General features: G+C 45.6%; 1 protein-coding gene across 3 annotated transcripts; it reads left to right on the top strand.

Annotated features, from left to right (window-relative positions):
• Positions 1–1,422: 1,422 nt before the first annotated feature.
• On the top strand, positions 1,423–14,411 carry MAPRE1 (microtubule associated protein RP/EB family member 1). Of its 3 annotated transcripts, none has more exons than XM_073308706.1 (7): positions 1,423–1,646; positions 2,679–2,802; positions 7,339–7,484; positions 9,025–9,232; positions 9,819–9,937; positions 10,552–10,704; positions 11,093–14,411. In XM_073308706.1, exons 2-7 carry the CDS (start codon positions 2,682–2,684, stop codon positions 11,147–11,149), a joined length of 804 nt encoding a protein of 267 aa, XP_073164807.1. In that variant the 5' UTR covers positions 1,423–1,646; positions 2,679–2,681; the 3' UTR covers positions 11,150–14,411. The 3 variants fall into 3 exon arrangements, with proteins under 3 accessions (XP_073164807.1, XP_073164805.1, XP_073164806.1); XM_073308704.1 differs by having other exon boundaries at positions 1,424–1,650; XM_073308705.1 differs by lacking the exon at positions 1,423–1,646 and adding an exon at positions 1,859–1,960.
• The last annotated feature ends 4,397 nt before the right edge of the window (positions 14,412–18,808 follow it).

Genomic DNA, 18,808 nt, shown 5'->3' with positions numbered 1-18,808 from the left:
AAGGGCGGGGAGAGGCTCGGGGGATGGGCAGTGAGCCGGGGGGGGAGGGGCTGTGGGCTGTGTGGGGGAAGCGATGAGCTAAGGGCGGGGAGGGGCTCGGGGGATGGGCAGTGAGCCGGGGGGGAGAGGCTGTGGGCTGCGTGGGGGCAGCGAAGGGCGGGGCGGGGAGGGGCTAGGGGGAGGGGCAGTGAGCCGGGGGGGAGGGGCTGTGGGCTGTGTGGGGGAAGCGATGAGCTAAGGGCGGGGAGGGGCAGTGAGCCGGGGGGAGGGGCTGTGAGCTGTGTGGGGGCAGCGAAGGGCGGGGAGGGCCTGGGGGGAGGGGCAGTGAGCCGGGGGGAGAGGCTGTGAGCTGTGTGGGGGCAGCGAAGGGCGGGGAGGGGCTGGGGGGAGGGGCTGTGAGCCGGGGGGGGGAGGGGCTGTGGGCTGTGTGGGGGAAGCGATGAGCTAAGGGCGGGGAGGGGCAGTGAGCCGGGGGGAGGGGCTGTGAGCTGTGTGGGGGCAGCGAAGGGCGGGGAGGGGCTGGGGGGAGGGGCAGTGAGCCGGGGGGAGGGGCTGTGAGCTGTGTGGGGGCAGCGAAGGGCGGGGAGGGGCTGGGGGGAGGGGCAGTGAGCCGGGGGGAGGGGCTGTGAGCTGTGTGGGGGCAGCGAAGGGCGGGGAGGGCCTGGGGGGAGGGGCTGTGAGCCGGGGGGAGAGGCTGTGAGCTGTGTGGGGGCAGCGAAGGGCGGGGAGGGGCTGGGGGGAGGGGCTGTGAGCCGGGGGGAGAGGCTGTGAGCTGTGTGGGGGCAGCGAAGGGCGGGGAGGGCCTGGGGGGAGGGGCTGTGAGCCGGGGGGGGAGGGGCTGTGGGCTGTGTGGGGGAAGCGATGAGCTAAGGGCGGGGAGGGGCAGTGAGCCGGGGGGGAGGGGCTGTGAGCTGTGTGGGGGCAGCGAAGGGCGGGGAGGGCCTGGGGGGAGGGGCTGTGAGCCGTGTGGAGGAAGCGATGAGCGAAGGGCGGGGAGGGGCAGTGAGCCGGGGGGGAGGGGCTGTGAGCTGTGTGGGGGCAGCGAAGGGCGGGGAGGGCCTGGGGGGAGGGGCTGTGAGCCGGGGGGGTGGCTGTGAGCTGTGTGGGGGCAGCGAAGGGCGGGGAGGGGCTGGGGGGAGGGGCTGTGGGCTGTGTGGGGGAAGCGATGAGCTAAGGGCGGGGAGGGGCAGTGAGCCGGGGGGGAGGGGCTGTGAGCTGTGTGGGGGCAGCGAAGGGCGGGGAGGGGCTGGGGGGAGGGGCTGTGAGCCGTGTGGAGGAAGCGATGAGCGAAGGGCGGGGAGGGGCTGGGGGCGGATGACCCAGAAGGGGGCGGAGTCTGGCAAGGTAGCCCAATGACCGACCCCAGCAATCCTCCGCCCTCAACGGGGGAGGGGCTAAATAATATCACGTGACCCAAGGAGGAGGCCGTGCTGCGCCTTAGCAACGAGGCCTCGGCCCCGCCCCTTAGTAACTACTTCCCGCCTCGCCTCGCCCCCCCCCCAACACGAGGAAAGGTGACAAGCGACGCTCGCTGCAACGGACGCCGGGTAGTGACGCGAGCACGTACAGTGCGCGTGACGTGCTGCTCCCGGGCGGGCAGGCGGGCGGGGCCGGTTTGAACGCGGAGGAGACGGGGCAGAGCCGGGGCAGGTAACGGGGTCGCGGCGCCGGCCGGGGCCCGCGGCCCGGCCGGGGAGGGGCCTAGGGGGCGGGGCCGGCAGGCCGTGAGGCCCGGCGCGAGGCCTGGGGCTGGGGCGGGGCCGGGGCCGGCTGAGGCGCCCCCCCCGCCCCCGGGCCGCTGAGCCCTGACGGGCCGGCCTGGGGCAGCAGCGGCCCCCTCCCCGGGCGCGTGTCGCCGCCCAGCGGGCAGGGCCGGTAACGGCCGGGGCGGCGGCCGCGTGAAGCGCCCCGTCGGCGGGGGCCGCGATGGCCGGGCCCTGCGGGCGCCGGGGGCGGAGAGGTGAGAGATGCGGGGGGGTCTGTAGCTGTGCGCGTCCCGCGGGGGGCGGCGGCGGCGGCGGCGGGACGCTTCCAGCGGCGACCGCTCCCCGCGGGAGTTAGGCGCGGGCAGGGACGATCCTCCTGCCCGGCCCGGCAGCCCTGCAGGGCGGGCGGGTCGCGCTCCTTCGGTCCCGTGTCGGTGAGAAAAAGAGACTCTGAGGGGCCCTGGCTTTTTGCTGAGGCGACTTCCCTGGAGGCTGGTACTGGGAAAGGAGAGGGTGGCTTCTGCTTATGGGCGGGGGTGGCGAGCGGCTGAATGGTTTAGCGGCCTCAGCCCTGCCACCTGCACTCGGTACGGTCCACCAGGAAACCTGCCCCGCAGTGTAGTGGACTATCCTTTTCGGCAGTCTTCGGGGCCAGGGGCAAGAGGGCTGAACCAGCTCATCCGAGACGTCCGGGGGGAAGCGTGCTCGGGGAAGTCTGGGTGGCATCTGCTGATCTGTCTCCCACGTCTCTCACAAAATACTAAATCCATTCCTCTCCGCTTCCGATGACTTGGGGTATTTCCAGCAGCTAGTTCTGTTACCGGGCCCTGTTAGAATCTGCCCTCTGTAGCAACAGGAGGGTGTAAATCAGGGTGTACGTTACTGTTCTAACCAGTCAAGTCTGTAGCAGATCTTATTCTACCCATATACAACTTTAGTATGAAACTTTAATCTGTGGTTTCTATCTTTCAGAAAATGGCAGTTAATGTGTATTCTACTTCAGTGACCAGTGATAACTTGAGTCGACATGACATGATTGCCTGGATCAACGAGTCTTTGCAGTTGAACCTGACAAAGATTGAACATCTGTGCTCAGGTAAGAGGGCTGATGACAGGGCACGAATAGGGGTTTTAAGAGCATCCAGTAGTCTGTCACTGGATCTTGCTTGATTTGAGGCTTGCTAACCCTGGACCCCAAACTATCTTAGTTGTGAGTGCAAAGGATTGCTTCTATAGCTTTGTGGAAGCTGAAGACTTGTACGCTCCACTCTTACCTTAGCATATAGCCTTGAACTTTCAGCTCATAGCCCTGTTGTCAAACAAAATAGGCAAAAGCTGGAGACTGTAAAACATGGTTATGATACACCTTTACACTGCCACAACTACATGGTTAGTTAAAATTCTAGTATAGACAAACCCATAATCAGAGTTAATCTGTGGGTCTTGCATTATAACTTGGCTGTGACACTGTCTCTGAAACCCTGCATTTAATGTGAAAGGTGTATTCCTCTTAGAAGATTATAGTTTAAGATATAGGACAAAAGTTCAGGAAAGGGAGAATGAAGTGAAATCATTGGTGTGGAGAGGGGAAGCTTCCTGGGAGAAACTGAGTTCTAAAGGAGGATTTGAAGTGGATTTCATCAACGGGAAGTAGACTTTCCAAGCATCTTTTCATGCCAACACGAAAAGAAAGACGGAAACTAGATAGTGGCCACTGTTTATAGTGGTGGTGGTGACCAACTTCTATGAATAGCTGGTTACTAAAAAGATGAAAAGAAAAGTAAGGTGGCAGGCCTGGGAGGAGTTTAAGGATTGAACTGGGACAGCAGATGGGAAAAATATACTGGTAGAACTTTGAAGGTGAGGTCAAGGATCTCTAATTTAATGGGGTAAGGAGGCAAAGCCCAACAAGGTGATTTGAGGTGATATAGTTGGAGTTGAGAGGATTTTGATATGGTGGTGTTTTGGATAGACTTGGAGGGGGAGAGAAGGGAAGTGTGTTAGGGTTATGGTCCTGAAGAGTCACATTTTAAAGGAGTTAGTTCTGGAAATTGAAACAAAAGGGTGTCTTTTGATGCTGATAAAAATGAAGTAACAGACCTCGAGACAGGATATGGGGAAGGAAAAAAGAGTTGAAGACTAACCCAAGGTTGTGAGCATGGGATACAGGAAAAGTAGTGGTAGATAAGGTAGGTGGAGAGGATCAGGAGAAAATAGTTCAGTTCTAGGAGGTGAGTATGAGACAGTGGCAGGACATCCAGTAGGTGGGAAACATGGAATTTCCTGATTGGACAAAGGAGGGGGAGAAGGAAAGGAGAGTGAGGTGCTATTAATAAGATGCTGCAGAAATGGTCAGCAAGGGTAGAAAGAACCAAAAGTACAGAGTTACAAGAATCAAAGAACTGAGCTGAGTTACCCAGTGTCCAAGGTTTTAAATCAGAATAAGAATAAAGACTTTTGGATTGCTGGTGTCTTTTATTTTGAACTCCATGAGAACCTTGCCCTGGGGAGTGAGAGAACCTACATCAGCTTCTGTAGAATCTTGATTAATTTTTAAAGGTCTTAGATCCTACCACTCACCATTGCAACGAAAAACTTTCAAATGCATACTTTCTCTTAACTGCGTAGTGTCACTTTCCAGTGTCTGAAAACAGACCTCTCCAGTGCTGCTGCTCATTTCTCTACAGTGTGAAATAAGCAAGATGAAACAGTTTTGCTGCTGTTCAATGAAAACTGACTGGTCATGTCAACTTCCTGGGGAATGTCATGAGCAGCAGAGGCAGACACTGGAGTTATTCGCTGAATAGAAGAAAAAGATGCTGGAGGGTTCAGTTGCAGACGCTTCTTTCCTACCTTAATTTGCACCATCAGAAGGTTATGGAGAAGGGAGAAGAAGCTCTTTTCCAATAACAGGAGGAGACAGTGGGAGCCCCAAGCAGGAACAGCAGCCTGATTGAAACTCCTGCATTCTTCCCCTTCCTAACAGCTGCAGATGGCATGACTAGACCACACATTAGGACTAAAGGCAAAAGGGAACTTGGAATTCATAGAATCCTAATGTAGTGCCAATCTTTAAAAAAGGGAAGAAGGAGGATCCTGGGAACTAGAGGCCAGTCAGCCTCACCTCAATCCCCAGAAAAATCATGGAGCAGGTCCTCAAAGAATCAATCCTGAAGCACTTACATGAGAGGAAAGTGATCGGGAACAGTCAGCATGGATTCACCAAGGGAAGGTCATGCCTGACTAATCTAATCGCCTTCTATGATGAGATTACTGGTTCTGTGGATGAAGGGAAAGCAGTGGATGTATTGTTTCTTGACTTTAGCAGAGCTTTTGACACAGTCTCCCACAGTATTCTTGTCAGCAAGTTAAAGAAGTATGGGCTGGATGGATGCACTATAAGGTGGGTAGAAAGTTGGCTAGATTGTCGGGCTCAACGGGTAGTGATCAATGGCTCCATGTCTAGTTGGCAGCCGGTATCAAGTGGAGTGCCCCAGGGGTCGGTCCTGGGGCCGGTTTTGTTCAATATCTTCATAAATGATCTGGAGGATGGTGTGGATTGCACTCTCCGCAAATTTGCGGATGATACTAAACTGGGAGGAGTGGTAGATACACTGGAGGGCAGGGATAGGATACAGAGGGACCTAGACAAATTGGAGGATTGGGCCAAAAGAAATCTGATGAGGTTCAATAAGGATAAGTGCAGGGTCCTGCACTTAGGATGGAAGAACCCAATGCACAGCTACAGACTAGGGACCGAATGGCTAGGCAGCAGTTCTACGGAAAAGGACCAAGGGGTGACAGTGGATGAGAAGCTGGATATGAGTCAGCAGTGTGCCCTTGTTGCCAAGAAGGCCAATGGCATTTTGGGATGTATAAGTAGGGGCATAGCGAGCAGATCGAGGGACGTGATCGTCCCCCTCTATTCGACATTGGTGAGGCCTCATCTGGAGTACTGTGTCCAGTTTTGGGCCCCACACTACAAGAAGGATGTGGATAAATTGGAGAGAGTCCAGCGAAGGGCAACAAAAACGATTAGGGGTCTGGAACACATGACTTATGAGGAGAGGCTGAGGGAACTGGGATTGTTTAGTCTGCAGAAGAGAAGAATGAGGGGGGATTTGATAGCTGCTTTCAACTACCTGAGAGGTGGTTCCAGAGAGGATGGTTCTAGACTATTCTCAGTGGTAGATGAGGACGGGACAAGGAGTAATGGTCTCAAGTTGCAGTGGGGGAGGTTTAGGTTGGATATTAGGAAAAACATTTTCACTAGGAGGGTGGTGAAACACTGGAATGCGTTACCTAGGGAGGTGGTGGAATCTCCTTCCATAGAAGTTTTTAAGGTCAGGCTTGACAAAGCCCTGGCTGGGATGATTTAATTGGGGATTGGTCCTGCTTTGAGCAGGGGGTTGGACTAGATGACCTCCTGAGGTCCCTTCCAACCCTGATATTCTATGATTCTATGAATTCTATGTTCTTGGCAGTTAAACGGACTTCTTACAAATTTTCCACAAAAGTGTACCACCGGTCTTGGTATGACAGTTCAGGGTATTTGGCTTCTGTTGTCACCAGTGAATGTGGACATGGACTCCTTTGGTATATCTGGAAAAAAATAACCCCTCCAAGATAGGCACCTCCCATGTATGTGGCTAGTTCACCTTCCAAACCTATTACCAAATACATATTACCTCTGCAGCCAACCGGAAGGGCTGGCAACTTCTTTTTTGTTAATTAAAATTTTTGCAGAATCTAAGTTAATACTTGCTGGGGAAAGATTTCTATTTTTTGCTGGGTGAGTGGATTTCATCCCCCTCCCCGACCCCCAAGTTCTAAATTGTAGTTATGTGGGGACAGGAAGGGAATGAGAGGTCTTTGAGGTGGGTGGAATGAAGCACTGGCTTTTTTGTTACTTTTATTATGTCTGGATTTCTGTTAGGGAGTGAGGATTGATATGGCCTTTTAACTCCCAGGGCACCAAGAACTGTGGATAAGTGCTGTTTTAGTTAGTTATTTAGTTATTTAGTTATTTAGTTATTTAGTTATTTAGTTATTTAGTTATTTAGTTATTTAGTTATTTAGTTATTTAGTTATTTAGTTATTTAGTCATTCTAATTTCTAAAATAATCTCAAATTTATTCACTAGTTAGAGAACCAGGTTTTCTTGCCTAGCCGAATATGACTGGTTATCTATCCCACATAACCCCACTGAGTTAATTGTTGAAGTAATGTCATGGTGCAGATCCTAGTTACATGCTCACTCAGTGAGTTATGGAGGCAGTGTAATAAGGGTTCAAATCATAACAGGGACCACCTTATAACCTTCATATTTCCCCTCTCTTGCAGTAAATGGTCTGCCCAGGAGTCTCTGATTCTGACTTACTTTGAATAAGATGTTGTAGCCATGTTGGTCCCAGGATATTAGAGAGTCAAGGTGGGTGAGGCAATGTCTTTTATTGGACCAACTTCTGTTGATGAAAGAGACAAGCTTCTGAGCTACACCTGAAGAAGAGTTCTGTGTAGCTTGAAAGCTTCTCTATTTCACCAAAAGAAGTTGGTCCAATAAAAGATATTACCTTGCCCAACTTCTCTTTGTATAAGATGGCTTATGGAAACATTCTGTTTTTCTTGGCAGGTGCTGCCTACTGTCAGTTTTTGGACATGCTCTTCCCTGGTTCTGTAGCACTCAAGAAAGTGAAATTTCAAGCAAAGCTGGAACATGAATACATTCAAAACTTCAAGATTCTACAAGCAGGTTTTAAGCGAATGGGTGTTGACAAAGTAAGCTGGAATTGTAATTGGTACTCCTTGCACTTGGGTGCACACATTTTAGTTTCAAGTTATCAGTACTGCCAGCTGCACAGCTGTATGAACCCTATGGCTTAGACCTGGATTTCTGTTTACATCTGGGTGTCTGCCAGTCATCAGCTTAGATGACAGCACTTACCCTTCTGACTTCCCAAAATTGGAAATTGAGCTGCTAGGATTGGATTTCTGGCTCTTACAAACAGAATGAGTTTCACTACCTGAAACATACATGTTTACTTACAGAATACTGTTACAACTCTTCTGACATACTGCAGTTGAGCTTCCTGCTCTGTTTGTGCCAGACGTGGCTACAACCAATTGGTGTGATGGTCCCAAGGACTGCAAGTTTTACTACTTCCCACAAATTCCAAGCTGCTGTAGAGTAGACCTGTGAAAGTGATGCTTCACAGTTTAAATAATCTTTGGTTTCAGAGTAGCAGCTGTGTTAGTCTATATCTATAAAAAGAAAAGGAGTACTTGTGGCACCTTAGAGACTAACATTAATTAGAGCATAAGCTTTCGTGAGCTACAGCTTACTTCATTGGATGCATACAGTGGAAAATATAGTGGGGAGATTTTATATATGCAGAGAACATGAAACAATGGGTGTTACCATACAGACACCCATTGTTTCATGTTCTCTGCGTATATAAAATCTCCCCGCTATATTTTCCACTGCATGCATCCGATGAAGTGTAGCTCATGAAAGCTTATGCTCTAATAAATTTTAGTCTCTAAGGTGCCACAAGTCCTCCTTTTAAATAATCTTTGTGTTCATGGAAAGTGCAGTTTATTCATGTAACGGGTACTGCATAGCAATATCAGTACAAGGTTTCAATATTAACATTTCAATGTTATCTCTTATTTTGAGGGAACCTCACCTAAGGGTGAATTCATAGGTGCACTGAACGGATATAGAGAATGGGCTAAGACTGCTATTTATTTTGTGCAGTTCTTGTTTAGTAAGAACTGGGCTGGACTGCTATGTCTCAGATCACTGAATAACCATCAGATGGCTAGCCTTGGTCATTGCCCATTTGGACTGACCTTCAAGTTTTTAATAATTCTCTATCTCCCTTCTCGCAGGGTGGCGTGCACTGTGGGAGAGAGGAACCATCCCAAAACTGGGTGTTGAGGAGTGTGTGGGGGGGTGGGCCAACAGGTGAGACTTGGCATGAAGTTAAGATGTTAGAGTAGGGAGAGATGGACAGACTTTAGGATAGGAGGAGCAAATTTGACATTGGAACTCACTGCAGAAATTCTTACTGCCTAATGGTATAAGATGTGATAGTCGCCACTCAACTTTAAGGGTCCAATTATCTCTCCATTCCAACTAATGGAGAAAAATCTTTGACCACTCCTGCGTTTAAATACATAAGAGAAATCCTCCCTGGATTTAGACTAGAGATTGAATTTACACAATCCTGAGCACAGTCTGTGACTTTGTAGAGCTTGCTCTTTACTCTCAGATTATTTCCCTTCTGTTTAACAAGCTTTATTTCTCCCTCCCCAGATAATCCCTGTGGACAAACTAGTGAAAGGAAAATTTCAGGACAATTTTGAATTTGTTCAATGGTTCAAAAAATTTTTTGACGCAAACTATGATGGGAAAGAGTATGACCCTGTTGCGGCTCGACAAGGCCAAGAAACAGCTCCAGCACCCACCCTTGTTGCTCCAGTACTGAACAAACCCAAGAAAGCTCTCAGTTCCGGCAGTGCAGGTAAAGGAAACATTGAAGATCTTCCGAAAGTCTTTCTAGTTGATAAGAGCTTCAATAACCTAAATAGCAAAACTGACTCATTGCTTAATTTCAGTGCATTAAATTGTGGTAGTTCATAGCTTTCCTCTATTTCACAAAGATTCCAGTCTCTCAAAACACAGAATCAAATCATATGCCTGAGATCACACTGTAGTGCTAAACTTCTTATTTCATGGAGGATAGGAAGCTCTTTTCCATGTGAGACACTTAATCTGTAGGTTTGGCATGGCAGGCATTTTCAGGTCAGATAGTGTGTAACCATTAGAATTGCTATACCTCTTATAGATGACAGTTTCCTGGGAGCCACAGAAATGAAGGCTGCAAGAACAGACGCTTCTTCCTTAAAGAAAATGGCGATGATTGGTACCAACACCCTTGCCAGGGAGAAGGGACACTTCACATGGGGAGCTTGGGGCATTTCTTCCTGCATTACACTGGCTTTCAAATTCTTCACTGTTCTATCTAAGCATGGATGGAAATAACTCCTGAGGGGACTTGGTTCTAAAAATGATTAGGCTAAGAATTAACACTGCATCTTGCCTTCTAGCTCCTCAAAGGCCCATTGTTACTCAGAGAACCACAGCAGCTCCTAAAACTGGCACTGGAATGGTTAAAAAGGCTCCCGTAGGAATAGTAGAGGATGAATCAGCAGAGCTGATCCAGCAGGTGAGTGTTAAACCTGTGGACTGTCAGGTTAAGTGAAAGTGCTCTAGATTAATCTACCTGAATCTTTATTTAAGTTAAGAAATGACTGGGTCTTGGAAATATAGCAAACAATTCAAATGTTTGTGCAACATGGCATACACACACACTAACTTAAATCTATTACATCCTGATACTTCATCGTACAGCACTGTTGCAGACATCTAGCAGCATTGCAGTTAAACTATGAATGGCTGCTGCTATGCTGCAGTAGTCAGTGTGAGATGTCATGGATCACACTGTTATAAACTAAACTGACCTCATGTAAATGGTAATTTAGCCTCTAAAAGAATAAGCTGGGCAGATGGTTGGGTTTTTACCTGCATGAAGTAGTGATCTCTTAACATTTGCAAAGAGGACCATCCCTCATGTGAATTGGATGTCTAGCACAGAAATAGAACATATATGAAGTAAACTGAGTCTCAGTAATAGACCAGTGCAGGTCTTGATTAGTCCCAAAGTGGTCTCACATCACGAAAAGCTGCTTTTTTTGTGAACTGTGAGAATCTTGCTTTCTGAGTAAATGCTTTGCAGACTTCTCTCTGGTGGAGAAATGGTCATGTGTGACTCTTTGGCAGATCAATGTATTGAAACTTACTGTTGAAGATCTGGAGAAGGAGAGGGACTTCTACTTCGGCAAACTGAGAAATATCGAATTGATCTGCCAAGAGAACGAAGGGGAGAGTGATCCAGTGTTGCAGAGGATTGTGGAAATTCTTTATGCAACAGATGTAAGTCTGCCTTTACATAAACTACTAGTTGGCAAGCGAGTGAATTTTCTCTAACTAGAAGTCTTCCATGAAGCCAGTGTCAAATCTTGCTTTCTTCGATGTGCTTTGGGGCAGGCATCTTTTGTACTAAAGCTCTAGATAGTATCCTTGTGGTTACGCAGGAGTTTCAGTTTGAATGGAAAAATACTTGAAATTCCGTGACAACTGGATCCAAGATTTGAGAGGGGAAAATCTTTCTAGTATTGTGTCTGGTCTTTCATAAGTGAGTGTATACCTCCTTGACAGTATCCCAAGTAAAACTGTAGGGAAGGGTATGTGCAACCAGCTGGATCAGTGGGCCTCATTTGACATCTGCTTCCATTAATACATTCATTCTTTCCCCCTTCAGGAAGGCTTTGTGATACCTGACGAAGGAGCACCACAAGAGGAACAAGAAGAGTATTAACAGTCCACATACTGTACCAGCAGAGCAGGAACATCAGAATTCTTTGCCCCAAATCATGTGCTTAACTGTAAAATACTCCACTTTATTATTCTTAGAGGACTCACTGGTTTCTTTTCGTAAGCAAAAAGTACCTCTTCTTAAAGTGCACTTTGCAGAAGTTTTACTCTTTTCCAATGGGTTTGAGTTAGGAGCTCTTTTTCACTTCGTAGCAGAACAGTATTAACATCTAGTTGGTATATTTAGGGAACAAGAGGTTGAATATTTTGAAGCTTGCTGCGGAATTGTTTGGTTGCTGGTTAAACATTGGTTTGTGGAAAGTCTTTTCTTCTGTATCTTACTGAGGTGGAGTGTGTAGTAGAGAAACTAATGACTGACTCACTGAAAGATTGAGTTAATGTGAAATTGCGGCAGAGAACTTCTAATAAAAATGCCTTAAGAGTATTTAAAATATGCTTCCATATGCCAAATTATAAAGTGATGTGACAGGAGATTTTATGTGCTTCATAATGGGGTAAGAAAGCGTCTACGTTGCACTGCTGTCTGGGAGGCCTTGTGTGGCAATGTGACTACTCAAAAGGGGCTAGTAAAATAAAACTTCATCCCTGTGTAAAGTCGCTTACTAAGTGGTTAGTTCTCAATGACAAAATAGGCTTTAATGTTGCCCATCATAAGATTGGGAGGGAGTATGAAGAGCTCAGACAAACGTACAAATTATCTTGAGTGCTAAATCTTTCTCTGACATTGTGACTAACAACTTTGCCAAACCCGTGAACTATATTTTCTGAGAAATAACATGTATCTAGTCGTATTGCCTGGAAGGTTCTTCAAAAGTTTCTCACTTCACTCTCTGGATCATTTTTCTACTTGTCCTGTCTCCCTCTATTTTTGTGGTGTCCTTTCTGGTATGTTTGTTTCTGTTTCCCATTCTCTCCCCCGTCCTAGAGTACTGGTTAAATCAATGGACCTAACAGAACCTGCCTTATGCAAGTGTCTGTTGTATTAAAGGGAGTGAGCGGGTTGAGGCTTTACCTATTTTGTGCCTGTTGGGAAGTCTTCCTCAGCTCTTGGTGTATCTTAATAGTGATACTTGCCAGTACAGTAACCTTCTGGGGACAAAAAATGTGTTAGCTAATAGAAAAGCTAATGTTGCTGCAGAAAATACAGTACCCAGACTAACTTTAATATTAATATTTAAGATACTTTATTCTTGAACTGTCCATTCCTTTGCTATCAAGTTCCTCTCATTGCTGTTTGTGTTTGGCAAGATCCCACAGGACATATGATCCACCCACCCTGAGTCTGATCAGTCCTGATGTGCTTGTATGCATTTGTTTCTGGTCGTAGCTTGTCCTAAAATGTGTGTAGAAGGCGAGCATTTTATGGTAACTGTTGTGTAGTGCATGAATCTTTGTGAAGTTCAGTGGAAAACCCAATTTCAGTGAATGCCAAAAATAAAATAAAATGCAAGTAACTAGCCATTGTTTAAAATTGCAGTGGTGCTATTTCTCTTGTGGCCTTCTAGACTTTTGTTGCCCTAAAATTCCATTTTACTGAAAAACCATATTCCACCTGGATTTTTCTTGACAGGGTTTTTTCTACTTTAAGCCGTTTCTAAATAAAGTTCTGTATTTCAAGAGTGTCATGTCTGCTGGAGTCGTCATGTTCTGGGGATATGATTAGACTAAGCAAAGGATCCTGGTATTTTCAGTCTGAAGCTACACTACTTGCAACGTTGGCCTTCATCCTCAAATCATAGCTCCATTCCTTGCTCAAATTACTGCTGCATTGATTTATCTTGGGGCTCCCCTGTATCCTGTTGGGAGAGAACTTCTTTTGGTATTTTAGGCTTACAGTGAATACAAATCATAGTTTGACTGTGGGCTTCCCCTTCCTTGGGTGTAATGTAGTGGAGCAGTGTAACAGCAACATTTGGTCTGTTTCTCTGTATCTAACTCATGAAGTCTAATGCATTGCATTACTAGAACACCAAAGTTAAAAGAATACCATGTTTTTGACCTTAGGTTCAGTCACCGGCCTCTCTGAGCAAACATCTCTTTTAATTTAGTCATCTTGTTAAACTTGCCGTTAGTTTCAGTGAGCCAAGCCTTAATGTTAGACAAGTACTAACTAGCTTCTGCAGAAACAAATGCTAATGTGGCATGTCTTGCCTTTTAAATTCTGATAAATCCCCCAAAGTCCTGCCAGTATTCATGCTGGCAGACTTTTGGAATGGTCCATAGAGGTCTTATCCTAAGGAATAGTTACTGATGGCAACAAAACTAGTACTGCAGTGTGAAAGTGCATTGGTAAAATGGGGTTTTGATGCACATAAAATCTTCTCTACTATTACTTATTTGGTATGAGGTCAAAAACTTACTATCTTTCTTTTGATAACTGTGTAGATCACTGTTATCCTTTCTGCATACTCAAGGCAAAGTAGCAACATGTGGCTTGTGTGACCTGCCGTGGGAAATTACATTTGTAGGCTTTACACATTTTGTGAAGAGTCAGCTACGTGCTATGGATCATTGTGGTTTTACCTCTGTATCACAAGATCCTACCTGGTGAGGAGCAAGGATGGATCCATGTTTACCATGACACTAGATGAGTTGTGCTGTGATCAATTTGACCTCTGCTTCTGCCAAAAGCAAACAGATCTCTTAGGTTAAAGGGGAAAGAATAATTGGAATTGTGCTCCTTGACCACAAAATAGTCAAATGTCTAGTTGGTATCCAATGAGTCTACACAACTCAATGTGGAAACTTTCAGTCTTGCAAGTCAAAGTCCTATGAAATTCCAGATTGCTGCATCATTCCCTAATATACCAAGAAATGACAAGTCATAAATAGAATTTGGAAATCCATAATACAGGTAACTTATTTACAAGTTTGTATCATAGACTTTTTTGGCAGTCTTTTATAATTTCGTTGCTGGAAAGAAAATAACCAGAATAAACTTAAAACTCAAGTGGCTACTCTGCTGACCTGGTACAGCATTGGCTGATAGATGTTAAGTGCTTTTCTGCTGGAATGACTATTTCAGAAAACAAACAAACAACCTTTCTTAGATTTAGTTTTATCAGTTATGTGAAACAAAATGGAACAACCAAAAGCTTATATCTATCTTTCTGTACCCAATGTGTCTTACAGGTGTGCACTCTGATTTTTTTAACTTAATTGTTCAATCTTTTCAAAATTCCTGGTTTGCAATGACAATTCTTACTGTAACTGTTAAAAGGCTCCAAATAAAAGCCAAGAATTTACATCACTCATTTGTCTTAATATTTAATGTGACCACTGTTGCACTGACAAATGATATCCTGTTTTTGCTTTTGATGTTAGCACTCAATAACACATTTATAGAATTAGCTGAAGTTGAACTAGTACTTGGGGATCCTCTTAGGCTAGTGGTTTGAGCACCACTGGGAGCTAGGAACTAGTTCTGATCATAGGTTTCAGAGTAGCAGCCGTGTTAGTCTGTATTCGCAAAAAGAAAAGGAGGACTTGTGGCACCTTAGAGACTAACCAATTTATTTGAGCATAAACTTTCGTGAGCTGCAGCTCACTTCATCGGATGCATGGAGCTCACAAAAGCTTATGCTCAAATAACTTTGTTAGTCTCTAAGGTGCCACAAGTCCTCCTTTAGTTCTGATCATAGCTCTCTTCCCCCTACTGTGCTTACTAAGATGTGGCTATATCTCAGAGGGTTTGAGGATTAGCTGGGAATTGTTTGTACAGTGCTCTGACTGGAACTACGCAAGTCTTAAGAACCCAGTGTAAAGAAAAATGGCACTATGCAATGCTCTATGGATTTCTGAGCTTAATAATGAAAATTCTGTAGCTATTCCCATCGTTAGTGTAAACAGCTCATCTACACTTGTGCAATTAAGAAAATAACTTGGCCTGTTGTGCAGGAACTCTTAAACTCGAGTCCAATTGCTTCTACAGCACTGAAGGCATAATGTGTAAGTACTGAAGTCTTCTAATACTGTCCACGCATGGTTTGCAATACATCTACTCTGGCAAAATGGGGCTCTTCAACAGATGCCTGCCATGTGATTATAGTCTTGTGATACAGAGCAGAGGATGACAGCCGCCCACCTAGTCACTGTGAGAGAAACTCCTACTGCATTTTGGTTAAAAGAGGGTGCCATTCCCTTGTTTTTGGAAATTGCTTGACTTTCCAGAGCAGCTTCATTACACCTGTACAAAAGATGGCAGCAAACTGGTGTGGGTTCCAGAGCAGCATAGCTTAGGTGTGATGCTTTAAGCTTAGAATTGCCAGGTGTAAAATCATGGCTGAGTTTTTTTCCTTCTCCTTTGCTGCTTTTTCTTACAAGTTGGGTGGTATTAATTGATTCAAAAATTATTCTCAGAGTTCCATCTTTGAAAGATAACTTAATTTTTCCCTTTGCAGATCATCTTTGGGTTTTGATGTATGAAGATTCGAAAACTTAAAAAAAAAAATTAAAATAAAAACCTGAGCTCTTATCCAGATAATTTATGTGTTGGTGGAGGATCCCTAACGGCCTGTGTGCATTCTTCTGCTTTTCTCCCTTCCCTGGTGATAGGACTCTTCTCAGGATTAGTGCAGTGTCTGTGTCTTGTTCTCCCTGTGTTATGGTGGAAGAGCTTTATGAAAGAGGGTGATCTAGCAACACCTCTTGCTCATTAACAATTCCTGTAAAGTTGGGATGGGAGTTAGGATTGGTGCTTGCGGGCCCACGATTGGAATCTGCAGCCACTTGTTTTATTAGGTGGGGGTAGTTTCTGCCAGCTATAATGATCGAATAGAAGGTTTTCTGCTTCCTTTACTATGGTGGCGTATTCCTATGAAAAGCATTTGTGCTGTTATTAGATGGGTTCAGAGCACACTTTGTCCCCCTGACATTCTAGCTTTCTTTTTATGGGCTTCATTGCCTGATTCTCAATGGTGAACTTTGGTGATTTTCCTGCCCTGAGAGGGGGAAGCTTGATGTTAGTGGTCATCTGGTAATCCTACTGTTCTACTAGCCCCTTGGTCTCACAACTGGGCAGTTTTCCTTCCTAGTGTGTCTTGAAATCTTAGGATAAAACATTTTCACAGACCAGTCTGCTTTAGTGGTTCATTCATAGGATAAAACATTTTCACAGACCACTCTTAAGTTTTCAAGACACACAAGGAAGGAAGTTTTCAAGACACACAGTATGGCCAATGTTCCATGTTGCCTAGTATCCTGTCTTCTGACAGTGGCTGGTGCCAGATGCTTCACGGGTTAATGAACAGAACATGGACATTCAATCAAGTGATCCATCCCCTGTCACCCAGTCCCAGCTTCTGGCAAACAGAGGCTAAGGACACCATCCCTGCCCAGCCCGGCTAATAGCCATTGATGGACCTATCCTCCTTGAATTTCAGTTCTTTTTTGAACCCTGTTATAGTCTTGGCCTTCACAGTATCTTCTGGCAAAGCGTTCCACAGGTTGACTGTGTGGTATGTGAAGAAATACTTCCTTTTGTTTGTTTTAAACATGCTGCCTATTAATTTCACTTGGTGACCCCTAGTTCTTGTGTTATGAGAGTGAGTAAGTAACACTTATTTACTTTCTACACACCAGTCATGATTTTATTAGACCTCAGTCATATCCCCCCCTTAGTCATTTCTTTTCCAAGCTGAAAAGTCCCAGTCTTATTAATCTCCCCTCATACGGAAGCTGTTCCATACCCCTAATAATTTTTGTTGCCCTTTACTGAACCTTTTCCAATTCCAATACATCTGCACGCAGTATTCAAGAGGTGGGCATACCATGGATTTATATAGAGGTAATATGAGCTTTTCTGTCTTATTATCTATTCCTTTCTTAACGATGCCCAACTTTCCGTTTGATTTTTTGACTGCCGCTCCACACTGAGTGGATGTTTTTAGAGAACGATCCACAATGACTTCAAGATCTTTCTTGAGCGGTAACAGCTAATTTAGATCCCATCATTTTATATGTATAGTTGAGATTGTTTTCCAACGTATGTTCTCTGCACATATCAACATTGAATTTCATCTGCCGTTTTGTTGCCAAGTCACCCAGTTTTGTGAGATCCCTTTGTAACTCTTGGCAGTCAGCAACTACTCAAGATAGTAGTTTTGTATCCTCTGTAAACTTTGCCGCCTTACTCTTTACCTCCATTCCCGTATCATTTATGAATGTTGAACAGTATATTCTCCGGATGGGATGGGTGAAGACCTTGGTATTTGGTGGTTGGAGCTGGAGAGTGGGATATGTGTGATATCCTAAATAGCAATACATACCAAAAATTGGAGACAGCATGGGTAAAACCTATAGCTTTTATATTAGACAAGGGAATGGGAGGTTTAAAACTCATTTTGGAAACCCCTACTTCACTCAACTAGCTGAATTAATAGTTGGAATTAAAAAATAATTTGTGAAAAGGATGTGGGTGTTGAATCTTTATCTAGAGGCCAAGAACTTCCAGTGCACAAGTCGGCATTGTCCGAGAGAGGCTTCAACCCAAACAGGTACAAAGCTAAATTTGACCTTCCTGATATTACGAAAGTGAAGGGAAAAAACCCTTTGTTTAAGGTTGAAGCAGCCACCTTATTTCTACATCGTATAGAAGTAAAATATTGGCACAAACCCATTCTTTGCCTGCCGGCCATAGAGACGTGATCTGGAAGACAGTGGTGTTTGTCAGAAGATGTGCTTCTCTCTTTAAAGCAAATTTTTCTTAGTAAGCTTGGCTAGCTTTCAAACAGCAGCCTTTTAAAAATCTGTGGCTGACCTGTCAGGAAATGTAGAAAACAGGAACTGAGGGTGCTTTTTCTGAGGTCTGCAAGAAATTTCAGCAAGGCCCCGGAAGAGTGATGTCCTTTTGCAAAGTAGCTTCATAAACTGGTTGCCTCTTAATCTTCCAGGATCTCTCTGAATCTACTGCTGTTCCAATGTGAGCTACAAGAACTGTAAAGCTTCCTGGATAAAATAATGTGGGATAACATTAACATAAGTCTCAACATAACCTCAACTTCATGATTCAATATTTTATATCAAATAAACAAGCAGCACGTTTGCCTAAAATGGAGGGACAATTGAGGTGAGATCAGCTCAAAAAAATCTAAATACAAACTTCATTTCTGCTTGGCTTTCTCTCAATCATCCTGTCACTGGAAGGTGAGGGGCTGGTTTAATGACCAAGACCAATGGGAGTCCTGACTATGGATCCATTGCAGAGACTGCTCTCCTAGCAGTCCTTGAAAAGGGCAGGAAAAGGAAAGGATCTCTAGCCATAAATCCCTGGAAATGGCCTCTGCTATGTTCCTCTCTTGTGTTCTATGGATCCTTTGTAGAGCTCCTGCCTCAAGTCATCTCTGGTGCATACATGTGCATGTGTTGCTCCTGATGGCGCAATTGAAGAGGAATTCCCTCTCCTCATCCAGCTACTTTGACGGAGAGGGATAGTAATGGGCTGCTCCGTGGCTTCTTGGCATGGAGACCTCCACCCAGCCCTTCTAAGGAAGAGAACCCCTTCCAACAGAGGCTGGGGAAAGAAGTCTGCCTGATGTTCTGCGGGTGATGTCACAAATCCAGAGGTGACATCATAGTTGAGTTTGCTGAGGGCCTTGGGCTGGAAGTCCCCAGTGGATACACAGCAGGAGCAGGAACAGGGAGA

The sequence above is a fragment of the Lepidochelys kempii genome, chromosome 13, assembly GCF_965140265.1.
Source record: "Lepidochelys kempii isolate rLepKem1 chromosome 13, rLepKem1.hap2, whole genome shotgun sequence".
NCBI lineage: Eukaryota > Metazoa > Chordata > Testudines > Cheloniidae > Lepidochelys > Lepidochelys kempii.
This window is presented reverse-complemented; position numbering and strand designations above follow the sequence as displayed.

What these genes read in the sequence shown, in the direction of transcription:
- MAPRE1 (XM_073308706.1), top strand. Translation starts at nt 2,682, where the DNA reads ATGGCAGTTAATGTGTATTCTACTTCAGTGACCAGTGATAACTTGAGT. An exon ending in TCTCAGTTCCGGCAGTGCAG is followed by an intron (nt 9,233 to 9,818) that starts GTAAAGGAAACA and finishes CTTGCCTTCTAG; the next exon opens with CTCCTCAAAGGCCCATTGTT. An exon ending in CAGCAGAGCTGATCCAGCAG is followed by an intron (nt 9,938 to 10,551) that starts GTGAGTGTTAAA and finishes ACTCTTTGGCAG; the next exon opens with ATCAATGTATTGAAACTTAC.